This window comes from Amia ocellicauda, chromosome 19 (assembly GCF_036373705.1).
Source record: "Amia ocellicauda isolate fAmiCal2 chromosome 19, fAmiCal2.hap1, whole genome shotgun sequence".
NCBI classification, from domain to species: domain Eukaryota; kingdom Metazoa; phylum Chordata; class Actinopteri; order Amiiformes; family Amiidae; genus Amia; species Amia ocellicauda.
In genome coordinates, this window is record NC_089868.1 from 12,786,458 (window position 1) to 12,811,920 (window position 25,463).

Below are 25,463 nucleotides of genomic sequence, written 5' to 3' on the forward strand. Positions count from 1 at the left end.
ACAACTTTATGTTGTTTGGTATTTGATTCAGGCATGACTTCAGTTCTTTCTCTTTGAAGGTCCTCTTCTGTAGGGATTTGGTGAGTGACAGCTCAACTGTCCAATCGCAGAGCGGAAAATATAATCGACGTCGACATTGACAAATGGGAATGTCGAGTTGGGCCTGGGGCTGCGGATACAGCCAATAGGAGCGGTGGGCGGGTGCACACATGGGTCAGGGCCGTGTGATTGCTACGCGACGCAGGTAATTCTCCGCCTATTCGCTGGGAAACGGGGAGATCGAGGCACCGCATCCGCGCAGGGAGAATCAGGGCTCGGTGAGGCAGACTGAGATTGAGTCGGCGCTTCCTCCAGTGAGCTGGGATGCGAGCTCCTGATCTGCATATGACACTCCGATCCCCCAAAAAGCAACACTTGCACGTCTGCTATTAAGATTAGCCACAGTAATAGATAAGTGCATGGCCACCAAAGTAACAGCAGCTTGAATAAGTCCTTCTTGTTTTCTGTTCTTGTAGCCCACCTTTTTATTTTCAATTCCACGACCGCGGTATGACTTGTTGTGATTTGATAGTTTGATGGGGCTCCTACGGATTATGATGCCGCCCAAGTTTCAGCTCCTGGCGGTCCTGGCGTTTGGAGTGGCGATGCTGTTCCTGGAGAACCAAATCCAGAAGCTGGAGGAGTCCCGGGGAAAGCTAGGTAAGCTTATTTATAATCTATGGCAACGTGCATTGCATTGCACAGCTCCAGCCGGGCAGGGTACCGATTGCTTGTGATATTGAGAGGGCTCAGCAGGGTTGTTGCAGGAAAATAAAATCCAAAATCGGAGAGGGACGCAACACAATCCCGGGACTTCCGTGTAATAATACAAACAGGAGTCCACTGAGTAGAGAAGGTTGATTTGGGAAAGGCCAGCTAGCTAGTGCTCGTAGACATGGCTTCTTTGCGAAGAAATGCAGGGAATTGGGGATGCTTTGCAGATCATAAACATGCACTAGTAAAGCTTATGCACAGGAATAGTTTTTTGTGTGCCGATTACAATAAACACTTCAATAGAACTCCATATCTGAATGCGAAATATAGTTTGCATATGGTATTTTCTGCACGGCATATTTCCTCAATATTACTGTAGGGGGGATGCCCGTAGTGTGCGAAGTTCAACTAAAACAAGACGTATCTAATTGCATGCCTACAAAGAGCAGTGCATAGTGTTTACATATTGTAACTGACGCGTGTTTCTTCTCTGCATGCTATCACGTGTTGTTTTTACTTTTACATGCATGTTCCCCATCAGACAAACAGAAAAGTAAATGCGTCGATACGATCGTCAAAACAGCAGTGTGCATATGCTGGTTTCGAGATCAATGTAGTCGATTGCACAATTGGATCAGTCGTCATGATCTTTTGTAAAGCGATGAAACAAGTGTCTGTAGTGTAATTGACCTAAGATTACAAAGTAGCGGCTGATGCTGTAGGTGTGCTACGTTGATTGTAAATGTTGCAGAGTGCCACTTATTACTGTGCATGCAGGACTGCGATTCAAAATGTAGAAGACTTAAGAGTCGCAATGCTAATGATACAATATTTGTGTTTCAATGAAATTACAGTTTATTCCAAAGAAAACTCTTTTTTTTGCATATGTGGTGATTGACACAAGTATACAGCTATTTTAGTATGTTTCTATTATCTACGTTGTATTGAAAGCAGCTGGAGGTTATGTGAAGGAAATTGAAAAAGTATAATCCGCATTTGTAAAGATTTTATAACATTTTTAAAAACAATGTATTTATTCTTGCATCTGCCAAATAATGAAATCCTAACCTTGGTGACCTTGACTCATCAATCAGCAACCGGTGAAGCTTAGTTATTTTCCTGTGAATAGCAGCACCATAAGATATTTGTAATAACACAGTTGTTTATTTTCTTATCACGTGTATAACATAGGTATAACAAAGTTAAATAATTCATGAATTATTTAAAATAATGATCAAGCTAGTGTAGGATTCTATGCGTGCCATATATAGTGTATCATTTATAGCAAGCCATTGAGCATTGTGATGGTATATATGTTCATGTTTGGCACACGTTTTCAAGAGCATATTTTTATCTAGAAAGTGATGACTCCTCTAATGTTCATGTGTACTTACAAATATATGTAGGCCTATTGAATGTCATTTTCTGTAGCTGTCTTTCTCATTTTATTAACGTAAACCTTACTGGAGACCAGATTACCTGCAGGAGCTAAGCAATGCAAAGCGTGTTTGTCTGTTGTCGTGCAGCAAGTTATCATGTGAAGGGCTTTTGCTATTTATGTATCACCCCTGGCATCTTTCCAACGTTCACTTCAAGCAATTCTGAATTGCATGTCTTTAAAACTTTGTGACTATGAGATTTGACAGTGTGTCTTATACTGACTGTACGTGGGTCAACCTCCTTTGTGAGCCTCAGAAGAGATTTCACTCTTGGTCTCTTCGGTTCCTTAGTGCCGTGTTCTTCCACTTCCCGACGGGTCTCTTGGAAAGTCGCGGTGCACAGCTGCATAATATAGCCGAGGAGGTGTCACAATCTTTTAATAAGGTTGTCTTTTATTCCTTTTTCTAATTTATAGGTAGTTCACTGACTTAGAACATCCAGTGGAGTTCGTGATAACCAGAGCAACGTTTGCATTCAAATTCAGTTTTTTGTTAGCTTTCTTTTTATTCCCATGCACTTAAATGTAATCTGTGCACTGATGAATTGTTAACTCCTGTGCCTTTTATTGGTCTGCTTAGCTTGCCATGATCTTTTAAAACAATGCATTTAAAAACAATGCAATAAGTTAAGGTGTGATGAAATGAAACTAATGTGTGGGTTAAATTGAAACCTTTTCTATTTTTCAGAGCTGCACCTTAATTTGGGTTGCGCAGGAGGACTGGCTATCACAATAAATCTGTGTTAATGGTTCTCTGAATGATGCATCTCTCTTGTAAATGGTGTTATGTTGGCGAGTTTTCATAAAACAAGCCTAGAAAGAGAAGGTTGCTAACTTTGCAAACCTGTATTGCTGTCTTAAAGCACCCACATGCCAGTGCCAAAGGTTCTCATCTGCCAAGGATGGTAGACGTAGAGACTACTCTCACATCAGAGCAGGTTGAACTAATTCACATTTTGAAATGTCACTTATCTTTGTAATTTCTTGCCACGAAGAGGTGCCCATTCAAGGTCAATTGAACATATTTGCTTTGCCCCTAAAGACTGAAACACACCACCTGGACTAATAAAGTTTAATCTTCTTTTGCTCTCGGCTTGTTTTATATCAAAACCTGTCATCATAACTCAAAGTAAAATGGGCGACTCCTAAATTAAAGCATTCAATGGAATATTGAGATCACTGTATGACATGCATACTGGTACTTTTAAGTCTAGCTGACATTGGGAAGTAATTATGTGTACGTTGTGCATGGATGGTTGTGGGGGGAGGTCAACAGGAGATGAAAAAATAAAGAATGCTAGCACTGATCTTGGTTGGTGTTTGAATCCTTATTTTGACAGTTTGCACCTGCTGTTCTCACTGTCATTCCAAGGCAGGCTCTCAGCGTTGTCTCTCGGCAGGGATTTACACTCCCGACTGTGGGGACCAACCTGCTGGCGAGTGTTGTGTAGCTCCAGAAGGAGACTGGGGACACTAGCACTCACCGTATTCCCCACAGAAAGGGCGCTTTGGACAGATGGGAGAAAGAAAGTCTCTGATCTGACATTCAGTGTAGGCTTGAAGGGTAAACAGGTCCACAGGCAACACAAAGGAGGGGAGGGGAAAAAATAAATGTCTTGTTCATTTTCCCACTGTGTTGGCATCGTTTATGCTTCGCTGTGATTTCCCTCCAAATCAAAGGAGCTCAAACATTGCCTTTTGCTTCCCAGCTTCCCTCGGCGTCTCTCTCTCTCCCTGTCGAGTTTGATTTTGTCACTTATTCTTCCCGGTTTTGAATCGAATGTTATATGACACGTCTCTGCAGTCTTGTTCAGACGTAGGAGAAGTAAAGACGAGCACTTTCTGCCAGGAGATCCTTTTTGAAGCAGGGTTGAATCATTTCAACGAGGGCGGATGGGGTTCTCGGCTTTCCCCAGCTGTCTTTGTCTTGTGACTTGTGGCCAGCCAGTGGAGGCGCTGTTGAGAAGTTAGATCACAGTTTCCCATCTTGAAGCCAGTCAACTCCAATCATGGTGGCCAGGTTGAGGAGGATAAGTTCTTGGAAAAAATGTAATGTCATTTAATGAGACAAGTTATGTGTGCATTGCTAAACGACTGCTTTAGTTCCGTATTTAGCTATTTTTCTGTTATTTGACTGTTGCAGTCTTTAGTTGGATGCACAAAGTGTACTGAATCACAGTAGACTTGTGAGAGGTATTGTGTAGCCTTTTAGAGTATAAACTTTATCCCATTGCACACATTGTTCTGGGACAGCCATTTTTTAGATCACCATTGCTCGGCAGGGCTGTATTTAGCTAAAAGCCTGCTAAAGGATTACCATGGCCACTCAGAATGATTGGGGGGGGTGGGGGGGCTTAATTTTTGTCCTGTGTTTGTGTCCTCCAAAACTGCCAAATAAAACCGAACGGCTATCACACGGGAAGAAAAACGGCAACGTGCGTGTGTGTAGGAGCTGAGTGGCTTATTTTTATTTCCTCCTCTATGTACTGTCACTGTAACGAACCATATATGGTGCAGCTTCACCGCTCTGTTCAAACGTACCAGGAGAGAAACTATAACTATAACTATAACTATTTATTGTGGTAAATAATATGACTAAATCTCCATTTTGTTCCCAAGCTGAAGGAGACCGGGGAATAACATGAGAAAAGGTCTGCACACCCTCCAAAAGTCTTGCAATGTCAGGGGCAGGAATAATGCTTTCATGAAGGTTACATTTTGGAACATTTAAGTGTTAGTTAGAGATGAGCGTTAATAAATTACAGATTGTCAGAATGAAATTGTGTACTAAAAATGTCAAGCCTGAAAGGGTAAATTAACATGATTTAGTGAGTGAATCTTACTGCAAAATGTGAACGGATCTTGCTTAATGAAAATTTAACATGATCTCCTAAATATGTATTAATGGAGTAAAGACAGGAGCGAAAGTAACGCAACCGGATACGGATACGTTAGATTTAGTTTCTCTTAAATAATTTCCAATAATGTTCTAAAGCAAACAGAACACACACATTAACTTATTTTACCTTCCCCTGAGTTCCTGGCTTCTAAACAGTTATGCAATCGTTCCAAGAGTAAAGCTCGACTCTAACATTTGACTTGGGAGGGAAAAGGGAAGTAGGAAAGTATTTGTGTCTTGGATTGAATAACCAAATCATTCCTCCACTCTTCCCAGTCTGTATCTATAATTAAATGCTTGTCATCACAGCAGGAGGTGATCATATATTATCCAGTGCAGGTTTTTGGAACAACCAGGTGCTTAATAATTTAATTCAATTATCAATTAGTCCAACATTTAATAAGTTGCCTGTGGGTAAATCCTACAGTTGATTGGATTAGCATGGCCAAGACTACAGTATAAAAGCAAATCACAAGACTGAATCGACTTGTTTGAAGGAGGGAGTCTTCCTTTTACGGGAACTAGAGCGTCTGTCTTGTCATAAGATTACAGAGTGTCCAGGAATCACAGCTTGAGCCCACTGGGCACTTAATACAGAGGGACAGCTGGCAAACAGCCCCGGTTTGATTAGAAAGGCTAGATTCTGCCCAGATGCCACCAGCTCGTAGTGACGTTTGTTCTTGTTGTGTTGAAAAGTGGGGAAAGTATCCTATCCCTCCCACTCGGGGAAAGCAGGTTTCATTAACATCAGGTCACCACTCCAGACTCCAGTCGTTGAAGGTAGGTTTCTATGCCTGAATAGCCAGCTCCTTCTGCAACCGTAAGGTAATGGCATTGCTGCGACAGGGCTTTCCAACTGCTGCTGGCAAGGAGGTGTGTTTCCCCACAGCTGCTGTAGCTCTCCAAACCGTGAACTCCTTTACTGGGATTTGGCGGCAACAGTGGCACTGCTGGATTGCTGTCTGTTTACAACGAGGTGTCAATATTTCTGAAATTCCTCATCACACACCTGTGATGGTGAGAACCAGACGCGTGTATTTGTAGCAAATTGAAACTTTTCATAAGTGAGAATGAAGTGTAAATCTTGCCATTTTTACGCACATAGCACTCAAGCCTTTAGCAGTGTCAAACAATACTTCTGGGCTGGCTGGGCGTTGTGGCTGTGTCTGTTTGTATATCAGGTGTTCCCAATTATTAAAGTAACAATTTGGTCAATTTACAAAATCCCAAAATGAGCCAACAATTTGTTTCTTCAGCAAAGGTAGTGTTAATACAAGAACATTTATCTGCAACTGGGAGATAAACCATGCTTCTCTGAGCTCGGAGCTTCATCTTTAAATGATTTTTAAAAATTATTTTGTTCCCCTCGGGCTTCACTTATTTTCATCTAATGTGACGGTGTTACGCTCCTGGGTTTAATAATACCATCCCAGATGGCTGTCATACCACTAACGTGATAAGTTCCGGGTGTCCTGTTGCTAATATCATCTGTATGTCCCACGATGTGTTCACATGGTTGCCGCTAGCTTGCAGTATAAGATGAGTTGGATTGCAAATAGTTTGTGAATGTGAGACACGATGAAGCTGGAAATAGGCCTCTTGTATGTTAGCAACATGGGGGAGAGTGTATGGTTTCTGAATAACAGATCTTTTGTTTCCTACTCATTCAGAACATTATAGAAGTAGGGCCTTTGGGCACATTTTACAGCAGTTTACTCCAAAGAGCAGCATTTGTTTTTTTTTGCCAAAGGGGTTGAAAAAGCTCTTCAGGATAGTTTACAGATCCATAGTTATCTTGCTTTACTCTGTGCATTGATTAAGGGCAATGATTTCAAAAACCCCCCCACTCCATCCTCCAAAAAGTGAAAAACTATTCCTTCTTACTATCTATATTTATTGCTGCTCCATACAAACAAAGATAATAAAACACTCTGAAGGCATTCATTCTGAGACTTCTTGTTATAGATACTGTTTGGATTAATAAAATAAAACGTCGTACATTAGGTTTGTCATTTGTGAAGCTCTCAAATGTTATGCTGTTAATATGCTACGTTGCATATTCTTTATAATAAGATAAAACGCTAATGAACTAAACCACAGTCCTACAGAATTGAAGCAAGTGATTTTCCTTTAGTTTTATTAGGTTCAACTTTCTATGCCCATTTCCTGTTACATTTAAAATTTGTGATGCATTTGCATTATGGAAAATGAGAAATGAGTCCTTTGTCCATTAAGAATTGCACAAATTAAATTTAATTAAATGAAGTCATCTCTAAAAGGAGACCCACTATGATGTACGACCATAAGAGCAGTGCAGCTTATGATTCAGACGCCGTGGCCTCCCTGCAGACATTGAATGAAATGCGATTGGATATGAAATATCTGCCCTCTCGAAGCAGAGGAGTCTTAATTATATTCGGTCTGCACTGTATGCTTATTAGCCGACTTCTCATAAATTTGTTCTTTACTGAACGGAACGTATGCTATCTTTCTTCTTGTAAGGTCCGAATGTGGAGTCTTTTAGGTCAGTTTATTTTTGCTTTTAATTAAAGTTTATATCTCTTTCTCCAAATGTCTTTGAGCAGAGACTTTTTGTTTGTTTTGACAAAGCTTTATTTTTTAGTTAGCTTGTTTATATATTTGTCCGCCCCCACCATTATTTGGTTCTGTTTCACGTTCTGGCCTAGTAAATGTCAGTTTTGAACTACTCCAATCTGCTTCTGTGTATTTTTTTCCCCAAAACCGTGGTTATTGCAGATGATTAAAAGGTGTCTCTTATTGTAGCAGGAGTAACATATAGACATTGCCTTTCATACACACTGAGACAGAATACATCACTTGTGTCTCAATTATAAACATGCCTTTTTACCATAAAACTAAAATACATAATCCTTACAACACATATACTAAAAATGATATTAGGTTAATCATTACCATGGCAGAGAACTGCCACTGAGCTTCTCTGATATGTTTTAACAGTTATTGTCCACTTTCAGTAGGAGGGAACTTTAAGTGTCAATGATTTAATGACTTGAGCAACTGTGCTCAGTCTTCTATCAACTGTACTAAGAATTGTCCAAACACCCCCCCATATAAAACCTAAGGTTAGTGTTCAGATTAAAATGATTGTGTGTGTGTTTGTATGTTAGCTTGTGCAGTATTAATAGGCCGGTTTATGTTTCACTGATGTCAAATGGCAGGGCTGCCTTTTGCTTATGTACAATTTTAGGACTTGGGAATTCAGTGTTCATGAAAGGTGAAGGGGAAACATATCAGTGAGAGCCAAGAAAGCCAGTCAGGCCTGTTGCTTACCGTACTTAGGCCTACATTTTAGTTTGGGCCCAGAGTGTTGCAGATTATGTCTCTCAGTCCCTCGCCAATTGCGGCTTAATGGATAACCTTGTTGCCGTTTCCCTTGAAGCTCGGATTGCTGAAGATTGAAAGCTGGCATTTAAAGGTGAAGAGTTTATGAACTTCGAAGAAGTATAGCACATAGTCATACAGCAGACTTGCTAATGTAATGTTTGAGGAGTGATTTTGTTTAAATGCAAATGTCTTGGCCTATCCGTCTGAGCACAGGGGCTGTAAAATCTCAGGCAAGTTGGACTTTATATGCAGGTGGAAGGAAAATTCGAAAGTCTAATCTCATGTTGTCATTGTTTAATTTTGTGACCGTAGTATTCAGATTACTGCTGAACTTTGTGTGACATTAAGAGTGCCGTTTTTATCCTTTCCAGTATTATAAAAAGCAGTTGATTACATTGCATCTTGACTTGCCCAAATATATCTTGAGGTTAGTTTCATCTGGCACTGTTGGGAACAACGGTAAGAAACTGTAGAATGGTGAAAGTACATGCTAGAGACTTTCAGCAGCAACTGACACTTGTTTGTTTCCAAAATTATGTTGTCATCTTATCTCAACTCTAGAAAGATTGATTATAATGAAAATTGCACCTTTAATTTCAATTAAGGTTGTAACCACAAGGTGATGAATAACACTGGTCGTTTATTTTTTCCCAGTTTTAAAGACAAATCATGGAAAGATGAAATATCCTTCCTCCTTGAAATTCATATGTAGTTGGTTACATCATTAATAGCCATCACATGTTGACATCATGTCCCTGGGCTTTGAAGGGTGTATCATTCCCCTGTGCCTGGATATTAGTTTTTGACTCGGTGGGTTTGTTGCTCCTTTGGGCTGTGCAGCTCAGGCACATAGACCGAACTGAGAACACAAGTGGAACTCAAAAAACATCTTTGCCTGGGGTGAAAAAAAAGTGAAACAAAAGGTTCCCTTATTACTTTGGTTTTCTTCATTTCCTCTCTCCTTGTGTTACAAACTCAGCAAATCACTCCAGACCAATCTATGATTACTCAGTATTCCCTACCTCAGCTGATAAAAAATCTGCTAGGGTTTGAAATAGACTGGAACACTTATTAACACCTTACTTCATTTAATCTACCCATTTTAAAGCACTCTGGGTATTCAAAGGTTTGAGTATTTGAGACAGTTCTGCCTATGGATAACCTTTTTATCCTCTGAAAATGTGAGTAATCAAAATTCGTCTCCAAATTATTGCATAAAATGATTTTTTCACATGGGTACATTTTCAGCAAGATTTGGAAACCTTGCCCGGTGGAGGCCCACGACTGAATAACAGTTTGCAGCAAAGCAGTGCTGGTTGCTGACAGAAAGAAGTGACATCTGTTGAGCTACTTTACCATCCTAGAAGACCAAGGGGATGTGTCTGAATACATTATACTCTGGAGAACCAGCTAAGAATAACACTGCTTACACATTTTTATACAAATTATAATCTGCCATCTTTTTTTAATAGGGGAAAAGAACCAAGGTTTGTGAGTGTCTGTAAGGTTAGAAAAAGAATGCACAAACTATATTAAAATTAATTGGTAGCCACTAGGTATACTACAGGGAAAATGAAAATGCTCTTAAAAATATCATTGTCTTGCAAAAATATAACTTTGTTCCAAATTGCATCCCCAAATACTTCCCAAAAAGCATTAGCTGTCTCTTAACTGAAAGTGGGCCAAAATATTTCCTACATGAAAGGTAGTCCAATTCCGTGTTGCAGCTTGTCTTGCCTAGACACCGATGTATTGAGCTCTAGGAATGACATTTTCTTCACAAAAAAAAGTGTGACATGACTAGAAATCTCATCTCCAGTGCAGAACAGTGGGATGCATTTTGGATTGTATTCCATTTCAGGACTCATCGCTGATTTACATTTAATTATGTAAGACACAATAAAGCCTTTTTAAAATCCTCAAATTAGGACTTTATTCCTGACTAATGTGGAGGTTTTTAAAGTGAATCAAATGACACAAGACTTAATGAGCAACGAACCAACTTACAAAGTGGAATATATGTAAACCTCAATAATTATTTCCCAATTAAACAAGAAAGGATAACATATATTTGTCACTTGTTACCAATTCTGTAGGTGTTTAAGAAAATAGTAAATATGAAATAAGGTAGGGTTGTCCCTTTTAATAAATGTTCATATTTGCTGCTGCCATTGCACCTTCACAGAAAGGCTAATTGAGCTGATTTAAGGGATCATGATATTATTTATCAATCAATGGTTTAATTAAAAAGACTACGTGGCCACCTTGTGCTGGGAGGGATGAAGTGCAGCCTAAGAAGGCAGGTCATGTAAAACACAGGGTCCTTTAACCTATATTTCCAATGGTTATTTCTTTGTTGGGAGTACTGTGATGTGGCCGGGTAGTAAAATCAAATTTAATTCCTATGGAAGGAGTGAAAGACACCCTTCACACAGTGCTTCACAGAAGATCTCTTGAAAACTGAGAAATAAACTTGAGCCATTTACTACTAATTAATACATTATCAAAATGGATAAAAATGTTACTTTAACAGTTCTGCCAACAGGCTGTGAAGTTTAAAGCGAGCTGTATGTGTTTTGAACTTCACTACTCCTTCTTTAAATTTCCCAGGGACTCCTGAACTGAATAATCTGCATGTCAAGCAGCACTGAACCTCAACTAAGTTTCACACTTTTCCCATGATGCCTCCGAGTACGGCATTAAAACTAAACAAAAGCAGTTCAGTTTCTCAGAGATAAGGAGCCGCACTTTTCTGACAGTGACCACGTATATAACTTTTCCCACCTGGGAATAACAGCCACCGGTGTATAATTTCAAAATGCAATAATTAAAAATATACCGTCATTTGACTTTGATTTGATTAGATAAAGTACAAATCTGCACTACCAGTCTGCTAGTCTCATACCCAGATAAGGATTACAAAATCACGAGTAACAACAGTGTGGCGTGGATTTCCAAGCCCTGCAAAATGCAGATAAAGCTTGCAATGTGCGAGGTGGAATTTAAGTAACTACAGTTCATTTCCCATAGATAAGCATCCCACTGGGAAGCTCTAGAAAGGACACAAGGACTAATGGTGAGGATTGCTTATTCGGTGTGCTTCGCAACCTGTTTGTAATGGGGAAACCTTGTTCTGACAAGTTCCAAATAGGGTGATTCATTCAGTATGTCAGTGCATTGCCACCCCTGGGTTTTGTGCAATTTTAGCTCATAGGGAATTCACAGGGCCTGCGAGTACAACGCAGTAACTGATGACCGAGGAGACTTGTTTTGGAGACTTGTGTGGATGGTCTTGACTTGACTTTAACATTGCGGTGTTTGGTTTGTCATTAGGAATTAACCCTTAAAGCACATGCCTGCTTTATCAGTGGCCTTCATTAATCGAATCTCCAAGACACTTTTCCTGTGCATATTTATTTTCCGGTGAGATTTTTCTCCATCACCTCAGATCTTTGGTGAATTGAACGATGCCAAAACCTTTTGGTGTGTCTCCAGCATTCATGTTCTGTTTCTTTAATACTGGAATTATTTATCGTTTTAGCATATACCAAATTACTTGCATGGATAAAAACGTTAAACTTAAAGGAAGCCTGTAAAACCCACAAAGGAGATATCAAGCTTTCTTGTGTGTTCTAATTAATACCCATTGAAGACATCCAAACGACAATCATTTTCAAGGATGGACTTGGAGTTCTAATAAAGGTGTTTAACCATTTTGGTTTACATTACACACCATGCAGGTTAGATGTCCCTACCTGAATTGCTTCTGTGCACTTTGTTTATGAAATGTCTTGAAGGTATCATATAACAGTCTCTTAGGCCTAGGCAGACGGCTTTTTTAAAAACTCTTGTCACCCATGACACCCACTGCCATTGGGGCAAATTCATATTCTGTGTCTGAGATCTGAATGTTCAGTTTGTAATTGAGTTACCAAAATGTATATCTTTGTGTGTCACTCTGTGTTTAAAGAATTACACTTTTAAGTGTGGGTAAGTGTGCTTGAAGCGGTTTAATGTTGCCATCCATTCATTACCAGCCGAGTGAATTGTGTCTAATAACAATAATGGAAAATAAGATCAGTCTGGTAATAAACATGGCAGAATTTGTCTTTATTATTGGCGAGTTAGCGTCTCTTAATATTAATAATTTACTTGTCTGCCAAAATTGTAGACAAACTCAATTTGAAAACGGATCTTTCTTTGGAATCTGTTTGACAACCTTGAAAACATTCCTGTTCTACAGCATGTGGTCCGTGTGACAGAGGTCCTCTCTGTGTGGATGAGATGTTGATATCAAGCTCGAGAGCCAAGTTATTTGAGAGGGGAAAAAAACATTTTATTCTTCTATAGAGAAATATAAATCCCCTGCTGATAGTCACAGTAGTAGTTCTAAATCTAAAGCTTTCAGCATTAAATGTTTCTACAGCATTTTACAAAACAATTTCCTTGGAAAAAAGTATAGAAAAAGATAAAACAGAATGGCGCGTAGTCTGCTTTAATAATTCCCATGTTAACCCAACAAACTCTGTCTGCTTAGCATTTAGGGGGCTATAAATAAAGGTTTGTGAATAGGTTTTTATAAGCAACTAAGCTTTGCCGATTATGTATACTGCAAAAATTCCTTTTATCATTTTTTGAAATAGATTGGAAGGTGAATAAGCTTGTGCTGATGTATGTAAAAACACGCTGGGACTGAATTGAAAAATAAACCCTTTGACCTGCCTGGCCATCCCTGACTTAACAGTGCATACTCCTGGGTATAGTTTGTATTTGAAAAACAGTCTTGTATGATTGTACGATTGTGTGAGTGCTTTATTTAGTCTGGAATACAAATTCGAAAACATTGATTTTCCTCAGATATCTTTTCAGTTTGAAGGCCCTGTTGGTACCATCTGGCTAACATTAAAATAAAAAAATAAATTAAATATAATATATGATCTAAATGATTTACCCTCCAAGCCACAATTTCAGAGGTTAATCCTATACATTTCTTAGACTCCTTTCTCTAATGGGATAACACTTCACTCCAGCTGTGAATCAGGTTTTATTCAGTTTTCTTTACTTAACAAAACTACCAAGAGCCCTTTTTGTAATCTTATCACGCCTTTCAAAATAATTGCGAATGTCGTGGTGCAGGCTAATGAACAACTCTTTCAACGTAAAGATGTAAATGCACAGTTTGTAGAGGAATATACTCTGAAACAAAGGCAGAAATTGAGAATTCAAGCAGAATTAGACTCCTATTTCATGTTTAGGAGTGCCTATGGAAAAAAAACTGTGTTCAGTTTCATTCCTATTGCGAAGAACCTGAATTATTGTAAGGCTGTTAGATGGTAGTACCCGAGCTGCCTTTTATTACTCCTATACAGTACCTTCCTCTTCCTGGCACTGAAGATGACCCAAACTGTGGTGTTGTGTGGGGCATCCCTCACACTGCAGCGGGAGGCACCTAGCATCCTTGTCTTGTTGTTTAGCTGTACATGCTTTATCTCTCGGAGCTCCTGGCCTAACCTGGTTGAGGGCCATGAGTAATGCTTACATAAAAACTGAAGGACAGCAATATACCTACCAGGTGTTTTTGGCAGAGAGCAGTAAAAAGTACCAGTATAAATCTGGCAGCCTAACCAGAGGTTGAAATTATCTTGCCAGTACTGGAAGAAGAGAGTCTTTCGAACAACACGTTGGCAGCAGCGAAATCAGCTTAGGAAAACATTCGCTCTGTTTGTAAAACTCCTTGTAGGCTCCTTGCCTCCGATTATTTGAAGCAGAATTTACAATTGATGTGAACGTCAGCTTGCAATCAACATAAGATTAGGCTACCACTTCCTGTTGGTTGGCAGGACAGCAATGCCCCAGAACGTCACCATCTGGCGTTTCATTGATGCTGGTTAAAGAATAAAATCGTTTTTACCAGGAAAAACGTATTTGGATTAAAAAAATAAATGAGAGAGAACATTGTCTTTGGTCGAAGCCTGTGGGAAGGAGAATAATTTCAAACGAAGAAATTCAATTAGGATATAGCAACGATTGTCCCGTCTTTAGAATATTTTAATGAGCATGCAATCCTGTAGAGACGGGAAGATTAGAGGAGTTACAACAATCCTTGGCGATGCAGTGGAGAATGCGGTTGCCGCCCCCCTCCTCCTAAAAAAAATAAATTGCGTTTCAGTAATCCTGACTGCTGAGACAACAGTCAATATTCAGTCAAAGTTGAGTTATTGTGGTCGGGTTGCTTTTTGTACTTTGGGCTAAACTATGTGGGAGCTGAACGCAGCACTAAAAGCCTGCCTTTATTCAGCCAGCCAAGCTCTTTATCAATTGTAAATACATTGTCAAAGTCCCAGATCAATGCCCTTTACATTTGAGATGATTAATGGGACCGATACAGATCTTAGCTTGCAGAATAGACCTCGAAGGGGCGCCACATTGTCTTTCTGTGCGCTTCACAATAAGCAGGCCCGGTCCAGTCAGCCTGAGAATTTGGCTTCAGTTCCTCAGCGTCCTGTGGACTCTAGTGGTCAGCTGTGCCCGCTCTCACACTGTCTAGCCCCCCACGTTGGACACCTGCCAGATTAGGCTCATTCTCAGTTCGGTTCTCAAATTATTACAGCTGCCATATTCCCGAAGAGTGTTTCGTTACAGACTCGGGAGTCAAATTGTAGACTGTGCTGAGTTTGTTTTGGGAAATAACGATTCAATTACTGTACTCCACTTAAGATTTGAAAGAGTAAGACGTAGAGGCTGAACTCGCTCTCCGTTGAAACCTCTCCATTGAAACCCTCTGGTTGTTTAAGGTCAGTTAACTAGGTAGTGCAATAATAAGTACAGTGTAGTAGTTATGTATTTATATGGTTTTATGTCTGCATCAAGAATCCACCACAAAACAGTCTGGAGGAAATGGAAATGAAGTATAACTGCTCATTGAATCTGAATACACTAAATATATGTTTTTTGTGCTTGGTGTGTGTATGTGTAAGTACATGAATATTGCATATGAACTCTGCATGGTGAATATTTTCCGTGATGACACTAGCTATGTTTCCATCCACTTATCAAACATGTTTTGTACGAAACTTCTTGAATTCCCATTAAAAGTGTATGCGCTTTTTCCAAGTCGAGGTGCGTTTCCATCCAACTGATGTTTTCGATTTTACATGATTTCCTGCAAAAGCACTTAGTCGCATATCACATGACTGCAAAATTATTCGACAAGGCATTAGTAATCTGTAAAACCCGTTTGCACTGGAATATGTAAAACTTATGGTCGATGTTTCCGAAATTCAATGGACTTTGTCCGTTTCAATCAGTTTTTATTTGACAGGACTTTTATCGCAAAAAAGGGCTGGAAGAAAACCTGACTAATTTCAAGCAGTAACTCTTGTATTGTGTAGCTGTGATTGTATAGCTGTAATGACTCCTCTGTGCAGTGAACACAGCCTTGTTCTTGCAGGGTTGCAGATTCACTTAATTTCCAATAAATCGCACATTAAATAAATAAATATTCAAACTAATGAATTGTCAGAGCCATTTGCAGGTGGAGAACAAGGTGATTGGTCTTGTGTACTAATGGAGCAGTCTTTAATAGGGATGGATGGTCTTTTTGGGAGCATGGACTGAACTCCTCGCATACTAATCTGAGAGTTTGCTTTTGGACAGATCATCATTGTAAATAACTTCAGAAAAAGAAAACCCATGCTGCTACAAGACTAAGAAATCAATCAAAACAAGCCTTTTAGTGCATTTTATAATCTCTCTGTTTATGGACTCTGAATAAAGATCTGAAGGAAGGCATCCCTTTGGTTTCCTCACAGTGAGCAAGGGGGGATGGGGGGGAACTTTCATCTCTCGCTTTCTGCAGTTACTTCGGCACAAGGGACTTTGTACTCGGGTGTCTGTTTTAGATGGGAAGTTGTAAAGTCATGTAGTTGAATTTCTGGGCTTTATAAATGTAATATTTTCCCTTTTTTACCAGACGTTCGCTAATGAATTATTAACACTTCACTTTCCAGCATAAAGATTTCTTTCAAAAAAGCATTTGTGGTTAATTATAGACGTGTATTTCACCGTCAAAATGAGAAATATCTTGTGTATATATTTTAAAAAGAGAGGGTAACAAATGTATAAAGATTGTTCTTGACTGTTTATAGTTAAACTGTTCTACAGATTCAGTAATAGATATTAATACTCCACTTGGAATATTTGAGGTCTTAAAATGAATCTGATGTTCCATACGTCAGATTAATTTCTGGTGTCCCATCTGCAGTGACTATTGTACAAGAACTGCGATCTCTTGTGGATGTCATCTGGGCTGAGTGTGTTTTTTTCCTGCCTGCCCCAGTGTACTCATTAAGCCAGTTTTTCACCAGCAGCAGTAACTGTGGACGGGGACTTAAACACACTCCACAGATACCCACACTGACAGTCCGTGTACACGGCTGTCTGTGCTCTTAAACTGAGATTGTGGATTTTTAGTTTTCCCCTACAAAGTACAATTGTATTTACAGTTATCAATACCATATGTTAGATTTGTTTAAGTATTCTTATACAGAATGATGGTAACATTTCAAGTAGATCTGAGATTTTAGTTTAAGTTCTTTTTCTTTCCCCCTCTTCAAAAAGAATTAAGGTGTTTGAAGTGGACAGTGTTACACAAAAAAAACACATTCCCGAGCTGCAGCATTAGTTTTGTTTGCTTGTGTTCCCCCCTTGTACTTGAAAGCAACTCGCAACATGTTTTGAAGCCGGCTGTCTATACAACAGGCCACCGTCCCTTGTGAAGTGCTGGAATAATTGACAGGCGCCCCACACAGCTGTTTCCTTTGTCCTTTTGAATGTTTCGTGTTATCACAAAGACGGCAGCTGTGAGGAGGATCTGCCACCATTGTCACCAAGGTGGCAATCAAGACTAAATGCCTTCTAATTGCTTTGTGAGGAGCTGGGCTGGTGTATTGGATTGCTGTACAGTGAGGTATTAACCTGCCTCACCTACTCCTCCGTTCCTCCAATCAGCCTTCCCCATTTTGATTTCTCTTTTGTCCGATACAGTCACCACACAGCTTGTAACTGGTATACTCAACATAATGATGGGAGTGTTAATGTCAGGTGATTTGCAGGTGTCAATGCATGAACATCACAGCCAGAGGGATCTAAATACTACCCCCTCTTTTTTCTGCTAACAAAATGAAAGGAGCTTACATCTACCTCCTCTTTTAAGCCCTAGGCCTACATTATGCCGTCGTATTACCTTAATGAATGAAGCTTTCATAGCATTTTGTTATTAAAATTAGTCTTCTGTTAAGTTATTCAGAAACAAATTAAATATCTTTAAAAGCATTTATTTAATGTCTTCCAAAGAGTCAAATGAAAATTAGTCTATTTTCTTAAAATTAGTGCTTATTGGTTTATTTTGCCTGAACTCTGTAGCTGGTGTGTGTGTGTGTTTTTTATTTTATTTTAAAGAAAGATTATCAATGACTGTTTATCATATTGATTAGCTGAATGATGAATATATTTCTTTTTGGTGTGATTTATGCGATCCTGCTAAATTGTCCTCCTTTAGTGTTTCTCTATTAATCATTCCCAGAAGACTACCTTTTGTATTAATCATGCTGCACTTTGATGAATGGTCTGGTCTAACTGCAAATTTAGAAGCAAAGTTGCCAGACCAATAGCTTGATAGAATTGCTTAAGGATTCCATATAGTCTGTGTATGTTCTTGCTCTCGATATGTTTACAGAAAATGCACCAAAATGGTTTAATATGTGATTGCAGCGCAGGTGATGACATCTTTTTAGAAGAACCCAAATATTTTAACCTTCCTTTGAGGCCAAGATTATGCATTATGCTGATGAAAAAGCAATCCAGTTACATCTTTTGCCTTCCAGATTGTCTTCCCAGTGGTTGTTGTGTTACTTATTTTATTGATCTACACAGGCAAATGTCTTGCCATTTGGTTTATGTATTGGCTGTAGTATAAAGTACATTTTTAGGGCATTAAATGCTCAATTAATAAGGAATGCATGTGTACAATAGTACAGTGCACTAAACTGATGGTTTCTGTGGGAAGCAGGCATCTCAAGGAAGAACAAGCAAACAATGATGAGAAAAGTGTTTCGGTGTCAAAGACGAAATTAATTTCCCCTAACTCCTGAGTGCAATGCCAGATGCTAACTAATGAAAAACCCCTCGTCAGTGATAACAATTGCTACTTTGCTCTCTTTATAGATAGTGATAGCATTTTCCTCTGTGCACGAATTTCCAGTGTTGGCATAGCCCAAGTCTTTGTTACATCACATTAAGTAAAAATATTTACATATGTTGATGTCTGTCGGGGGACTTGTGTTGTTTACTGCTATAAAGCTAATTGTAATGCTCATGATATACCATTATTGGTGTCCATGGGGAAAGTGGGATGGTTTTGGTGATGTGGACAAACCATGACCTGAGTATAATGAGACCCAGTTGTACAGTTTAGGACTATCTACAGTAAATAGTAATTGAGATAACGAGTAGCCTACTAAAACTAAAATATGTTATCAAATGAGTACTAAATAAATTCCCCTCCCCCCTTCCCTTCCCTCCCAACATAAAAACAACTTCATAGCTCCTGTAAATTCTCAGTACGCCAGAGAATATCAGCCAAGAGATCTCTCTCATATTGGACATCTTTTTTGTAGTTTGTTTCAGAAGAATTTCCTTTTTCTGAGTCTTTTGAACAAGGATATATTGAGATGCATCTTTTTTTTCCTCTCTATCTCTCTCTCTCTCTCTCACTCTTCAGAGTGAATGCATCTGGGTTTTGGAGTAATCCTACAGGATCATGTGTTGGGATGTATGTGCTGTTGGGATTCAAATTTTTGTTTCATAAAAGTTTAATATAATGTGGAGGTAAAATAAAAGTTCCCTGCGCTTGCATTGCTGAGCTGTGAGCATCACTTCACATTTGGTGGTGGAGAATTACTTGGACTGAACGGTTTAATTTTCGTTTTCAAAAGACTTCAGCCTTCTCGAGTCTGTGGTTATTAAACTTTTCAAATAAGATTTCATTTAGCCATTCTACAGGCGAGCTAGACATCAGATTGTTGGAAATTAAATTTAATAAAATATCCTTTGGATTTGGAAAGTAGCCCTTTGTTGCAGTATATTAGATGGTAATAAAAAAGCACACATGCACAAAATGTGCAAGTGTCTCTTTATCTAGAACCAGATATAATATGCATTATATTTTCCTACATTGATAAAGATGCCCATCCATCAAAACAACACGACTCTGTTCAGGGTCTTGAAACAAGAGCTCTCGAGTTTTCTGAAATGGCATTGACTTCAGATTTTTCTTTCTTCATTTCCCCTGCTTGATCATATATTTAGGTCTACAAGGATATAATTAATAGAAAACAGTTCTAACCCATTACTCTGTTACCAGAGACATTACTTTGACCCCATAACTGAATTTATTCTAATTTCCTAATACTTTTTTAGTTACCTCCTATAGGAATTCAACCCTTATGAATGTGGATATTTGATTAATTAGCTAGCTCAGTTACTGTTGCTTTGGAACATTCCTAAATGCATTTACAATTGAGAGACTTTTGGCACTTGGGGGGAACAACAAATACATAAATAACAAATTGGACAATCTAAAGACATAAATTCAAGAAAAACAATAATTATTATATTACATGCATGAAAAACGTCTTTGGCTAGTCAGTGTCTTGGAGAGGAATTTGATAAGCAGGTAAATTAAATGTAAGAAACAACATTGCACTTAGTATTAAGAAAACATATTCAGTTACCGACACACTACCGTAAGATAAGACAGACATGAGGTCAAATACATTTAAATGCAAATTACTTCCTGTTAAATCACAGATCTGTGATTTCACTGAGATACAGACATGGATTAACAACATTAATTACAGCTAAAATGATGGGTAGCCATAGCAGAAATTCTACAACTTTGCAACAAGTTTGCATATAAATATTATTCATGCTACAAAGGCTGAGAAGACCATGAACAGCACAGTCTGACTGAACTGAATGCATGGCAGCTGGGGAGATTTGGAGGTCTCCTCTTGATGAATAGGGGTTTCAAACAGGTGTAGACAAATTACTGAACAGTATTTAAATGTATTTGAAAAATTCTTTTCAAGTTATTCCATCATTTGAAATTGAAATGCAAATACTTGTATTTTAAAATATTCAAATACAATTTGCAAAGCAAGGAGTTCAAAAGGTTGCATTTAAATGCAGATGTATAACTGACCCCAAGTCTGGCACAAGCTGCCCTGCCTTGGTTTCCCATATGCCCCGTTTCCACTGGCGGACACGTCCGGACGCTGTCGTTTTTTTGAATGGTTTGCAGGTCTTTTGCAGAGACAATCGGTATGAAGACAAACAAGATTTAATTAACGTGTGACCATTTACAAGTTGAATGAATGAATGAATGACTGAATAAATATAGCAGATCTGGGATTCCCTCTAAAACATTAAGAACAGGTTTAATAAATGCGTCCATCAGTCCATATGCGCCATGACTGAAACGTGCACACTTTAGTTAAATTATAACCTGCTATATTGTAGCTGCTGTTACTTTATGATTAATCGTGAAATGTGTGTATTTTGTTTCAACTGTAACTTGCCCTGGTTAAGGACGTCTGCTACGTAAATTAAAATAATACGGCAAAAATTGTTGTTTGCAGTTACAAATCTGTAATAAGGGAGTCAAGTTGTGCTGTTTTAAAATGCATATCTACTAGCACATATCTTGATGATAATTACAATAATAGCAATAACAACAGCAAATATTTATTTTTATTGTTGCACATGTATATGTTTTCTTCTGGTAATGCTTGTCTGAATATAGTGTTGTCTATAGACGTTTAGCTCTTCTTAATATCTCTTAACAGAAAAGTGTATTTATTATGCTGTCTCAATCATGTAAAGCAGAAGGAATAAATTAGACACAAAAGTCCTTTCCACATCAGGCTCTATCGCTCATAATGTTGTTTCCTGTCTTTGTTTTTAAAACGAAACACAAACCAAACTCGCAATCGCTCTGCTCCTCCCACAACAGGGACGCACTTCACAACGGCCTGGTTTCACAAAGAGCCCAGGGACACGTCCGAGGACGGATGCGTCCGGCACGGCAAGGCATGGCACGGACGCTTAAGCCAGTGGAACCGAGGCAATAGTCTGTAACAGTCTCCGCCAAGATGCAGAATGATGCCAGTGTGGCTGGGTTATTTTTGTTTGTTTGTGTCACATTTCCATTAACACCATGAAGCATATCAGCTTTCGGTAGTTTTAATTTGAAGTCGGAAAAAGAAAATGTCATGGCCTTAAAACAAAACAAAGCAAAACAAATGTAAAATGTAAATGTGCCATTTTCAAAGGCATAGCATTTTGTTACAGTGGAAACAGCTTTCGGATATTTAAATCTACTTGAGCTCTACGTGACCTTAACATGGAGCAGCTTCAGATTTTACACATTTGATGTAACTGAGCAAACAGAAACCTGTTATTTGCTCTCACAGGTGGTTTAATATAGGGACTGTTTTGTCTTTCAGCAGGCAAGCTCTCGTCCTTTTGTCATTGTGTCATGTTCTCTGGTACTTTGTTTTAATGGTTCAGACACTTGGATGTCTTTTCTTTGTTCATCTGACGAGATGGCAACATATGGACACTGTTTTAGCCTGAAGCAAAGAGGCGGAGAAAAACATTAAACACAAGTATAGGTGTCGGTATTAAAAGCGTTACATTGCTGGCTAACTAAAAAGAGGCTTTGACAGGTGTTTCTGTTTTTGTTTTCTTCCAACAACTTTCATGTGGGGAAAAGGAGCTGGTTAAATTGGATGTATGTGTGTGTGTGTAGATGTACATTTGTCATGAGAGGGAGAACGTAAATAAAACTCATAAGCCCTTATATTTCCTATTAAACAACAATACAAGAGCGCAGTCTGTGCTCCACATGAATGCAAGTAAATATTGTCAGAATACGACAAGGAGTATTTTCAATTAATAACACAGCTCTCGTCCCTCTTTCATATTCACACCATTGCAAGCCATTCTGTATTGTTCCACTGTGTGAAATTCTGCCTTTTTATTGGAAGAAACCAGTTGCCTTATGTATCATTATATCTGTCTGTAACCTAAGGCTCTCCCTGCTCGACTCAGTGGGGCTACACACATCGATAAACCATTCACGTTTTTCCACAGTAGAGCAGTGTAATGCATTGCACAAGCGAATCTGATCAAATTTATGAAAAGGACGAACTCAGCACCAAATACGGTACAGAATGAGATATTAAATTCACAGAGGGATATTATATTACTGTGAGTGTAATGTTGTGAATATGAATAACATTAATACTAATTCTGAGATTTTTTTTTTTTTTTTTTTGTGGTGGTGGGTTTTATATCCAATCATTAAAACATTGCTCCTCTAAAATCTTTTTGATCTTTAGTTTTTCTGCTATATTTTTTATTACCTGTATGCCATCAATATATTATATCCTGCAAATCTAAGTACAATTAGATTTTTCTTTATTCCACTCACAGTAGTCACTGAATCATTAAATCACTGAATATAGACTAAAGTGTTTAGCTATTTGGCCTTGCTAAGCAAAAGGCTAGTGCCCTCTCTGGTACTTAAAATAGACTATTTTCCACAATTCAGAATCTGCAGAACATGGCTGTTAATGATTATTAGGAAAAGGTTTAGAAGCCATTAATTCAGTAACTTTGTGCTCATTAAGGTTTAGCGTGTTAGGGCTTTTTATTTTTCTTGTAAATTAGGTTTTGATTAAATATCTCTGGTATGGCTGTGAAATATGTTTCTGCTCCATTATATTCTACCTGATGTTGGTATTTCGCATATAGATTACCCAGCTTCAGAAATCCCTCTCCTACTACTACTAATAAAATAATCATAATAAAATGAAAATGCATAATTTATTAATTAAGTATCTCATATTTGAAATACTCCTTGAGTTATAAGCTATGGGTTTCTTCTTTTATGGGCTGCTTTTCAGTACGACTAATGCTTTATCATATACACTTCCTATATAATTGCCTACTGTGTTTTTTTTGCAGGATAAAATACTTCCTTTCTTGTTCCCCTTCCTTTTGATCCTTGATTTTGTGTTTGCAGTTCTGCAGTGTGTGTCTGTGTGTGTTACACTTGTGCCACTTGCTGCATTGCACTTATCAGTTAAGGGATTAAGAATAATCGTCTTCATAAAATTATATAATAGGATTTTAGTTAATCTTTTTTTGAACTATTATTTTCTTCCTTATGTTAGCATTGGGATTTCAATTTCCTCCCGTCTTTATTATCCGTGTGTGCTGGAGAGGAAGAAATGGCACTTTGGTTCTGTAATCTTATACCCTGCGCTGGCGTCTTAACTTTTCACACTCGAGAACTCGTCAGACAACAAGGACAAACTTCATGGACAGCAGCACGTGTTCCAGCTTAGTGCTTCTTAGTAAACATGTTCCATTTTATTGCCTAATACCAACAACACAATTAAATTAGGCCTCTTAATCTGACCGTAGACCCAGTTTTTTTTTTTTTAACTATTTAATCTTCATATGCATAGAACGTGATGGAAAATGGTTTATTGAACAAAGTCCTCTGCACCTCACCGCTCTTAATGGTTGCCTGGTCAGTAGAACCATTTTTTTCCTTTTGTGACGAGAGAAAGTCCACCACCTGTCTGTTAATTTCTACTCCCAAGATCTGCAGCGCTTCCAAAACCTACCATGTTGTTCCTGCTTTGTTTGTCTCTTCAGCAGATGATAATGTAGCACTTTGTCATTCATCTGAGGCTCTTGTAACACACTGTGCAAGTTACACGATCACTTCTTTATGGACGGGTTTATTCCAGGTCAGAAAGTGGCACTACTGCACTCATGGCACTGCGAGAGAGAAATGAAGTGTTTTTTGGAAAAGCGAGACGGAAAAAAATAAAATAAATGGCTCTGCAGAATGTAAAGACAAGGCCAGTGAATTATTAATGTGATGAATAGCAAACATGGTACAGTACAGTAATTCAAGGAGCGTTGAGCAAGTTTTCACAGGATGCCCAGTGCCCATGCTGAGCTGGTGTCACAGAAACAGAATCAGCCCGTGGTGGTAGCGTTTGTCTATCCAGCTGTTATTGAAACATCAGTGGGGTGGTGGGGTGTTTGGTGGACATTTGCAGGAGAGGGGTGCGATATCTGGAAAGGTTTTATAGACCACTCCTTAATTCCCTGATTTGGAGAACCCGAGTAATCTGAAAGACGACTGCAGACACCGAGATCAATGGTGGTTTGATCAATTGTCAGGGTTTCATTTCTGCCGCAGTCTTTTTCTTCTATTTATTTATTTATTTATTTGCAATCTTCTACACTCTGTTAGAATCTGTGCATAAGCTGGAAACTTTGGGAGCCATATTGCTTTGGGACGACTTTGTTGATCCATCTGTTGTGCAAGTAAGAGGTTGATTGGAAAGACAAGCTGGCAAAGATAGTCAGTCAGACCCCTTATCTGTGTTTGAATAGAGTATCTCTTGAGTACCTGTCGACGAATGACATTTCCCCTGCACGTGAAGATGCTTAGCCTTGCAGATTAGGCTGAGGAGATGCAATTTGGAAGCAGATTGGAGCGACCCTATCTACCGGTTGCAGGGAGCTTATTTTAATAGAAATGCAGATATACCCTTATTGCTGGAGCTGCCTCTCCGAGATAGGCTTGGGAAAGAGGTAATTGCTTGTAAAACCGTGCACAGCAGATCGTTAACTGCAATATTTAAGGAAATGCAATGGATGCCCATGAGTTAATAACCTGCCAGGCCAAAGATTACACCTGACAGTATCGGCACGTTTTTGAGTGACGGAAAACGGTAATCTTTCCTCTTTTCGTAGGTGTTTTTTGTTGTTGTCCCCTTCGCCACCATTTTCATTACAATGTCTTGGCCTTTCCGCATCTGAGAGTTAACCGTTTACCTTTCTGATTGGACTTAAAAC

At 38.8% G+C, this 25,463-nt stretch overlaps 1 protein-coding gene across 3 annotated transcripts in view; it reads left to right on the forward strand.

The window, feature by feature from the left end:
* The first annotated feature begins 264 nt into the window (after nt 1–264).
* The window catches only part of LOC136714377 (heparan sulfate 2-O-sulfotransferase 1), an 88,586-nt gene continuing 63,387 nt past the window's right edge, over nt 265–25,463 (forward strand). For 2 of the 3 annotated variants that reach the window (XM_066691849.1, XM_066691850.1), the window contains exon 1: nt 265–699. In XM_066691849.1, coding sequence (XP_066547946.1) covers nt 576–699 — 124 coding nt within the window. In that variant the 5' untranslated portion in view covers nt 265–575. The remainder of the gene's footprint in view (nt 700–25,463) is intronic. The other variant, XM_066691851.1, reaches the window with a different exon arrangement.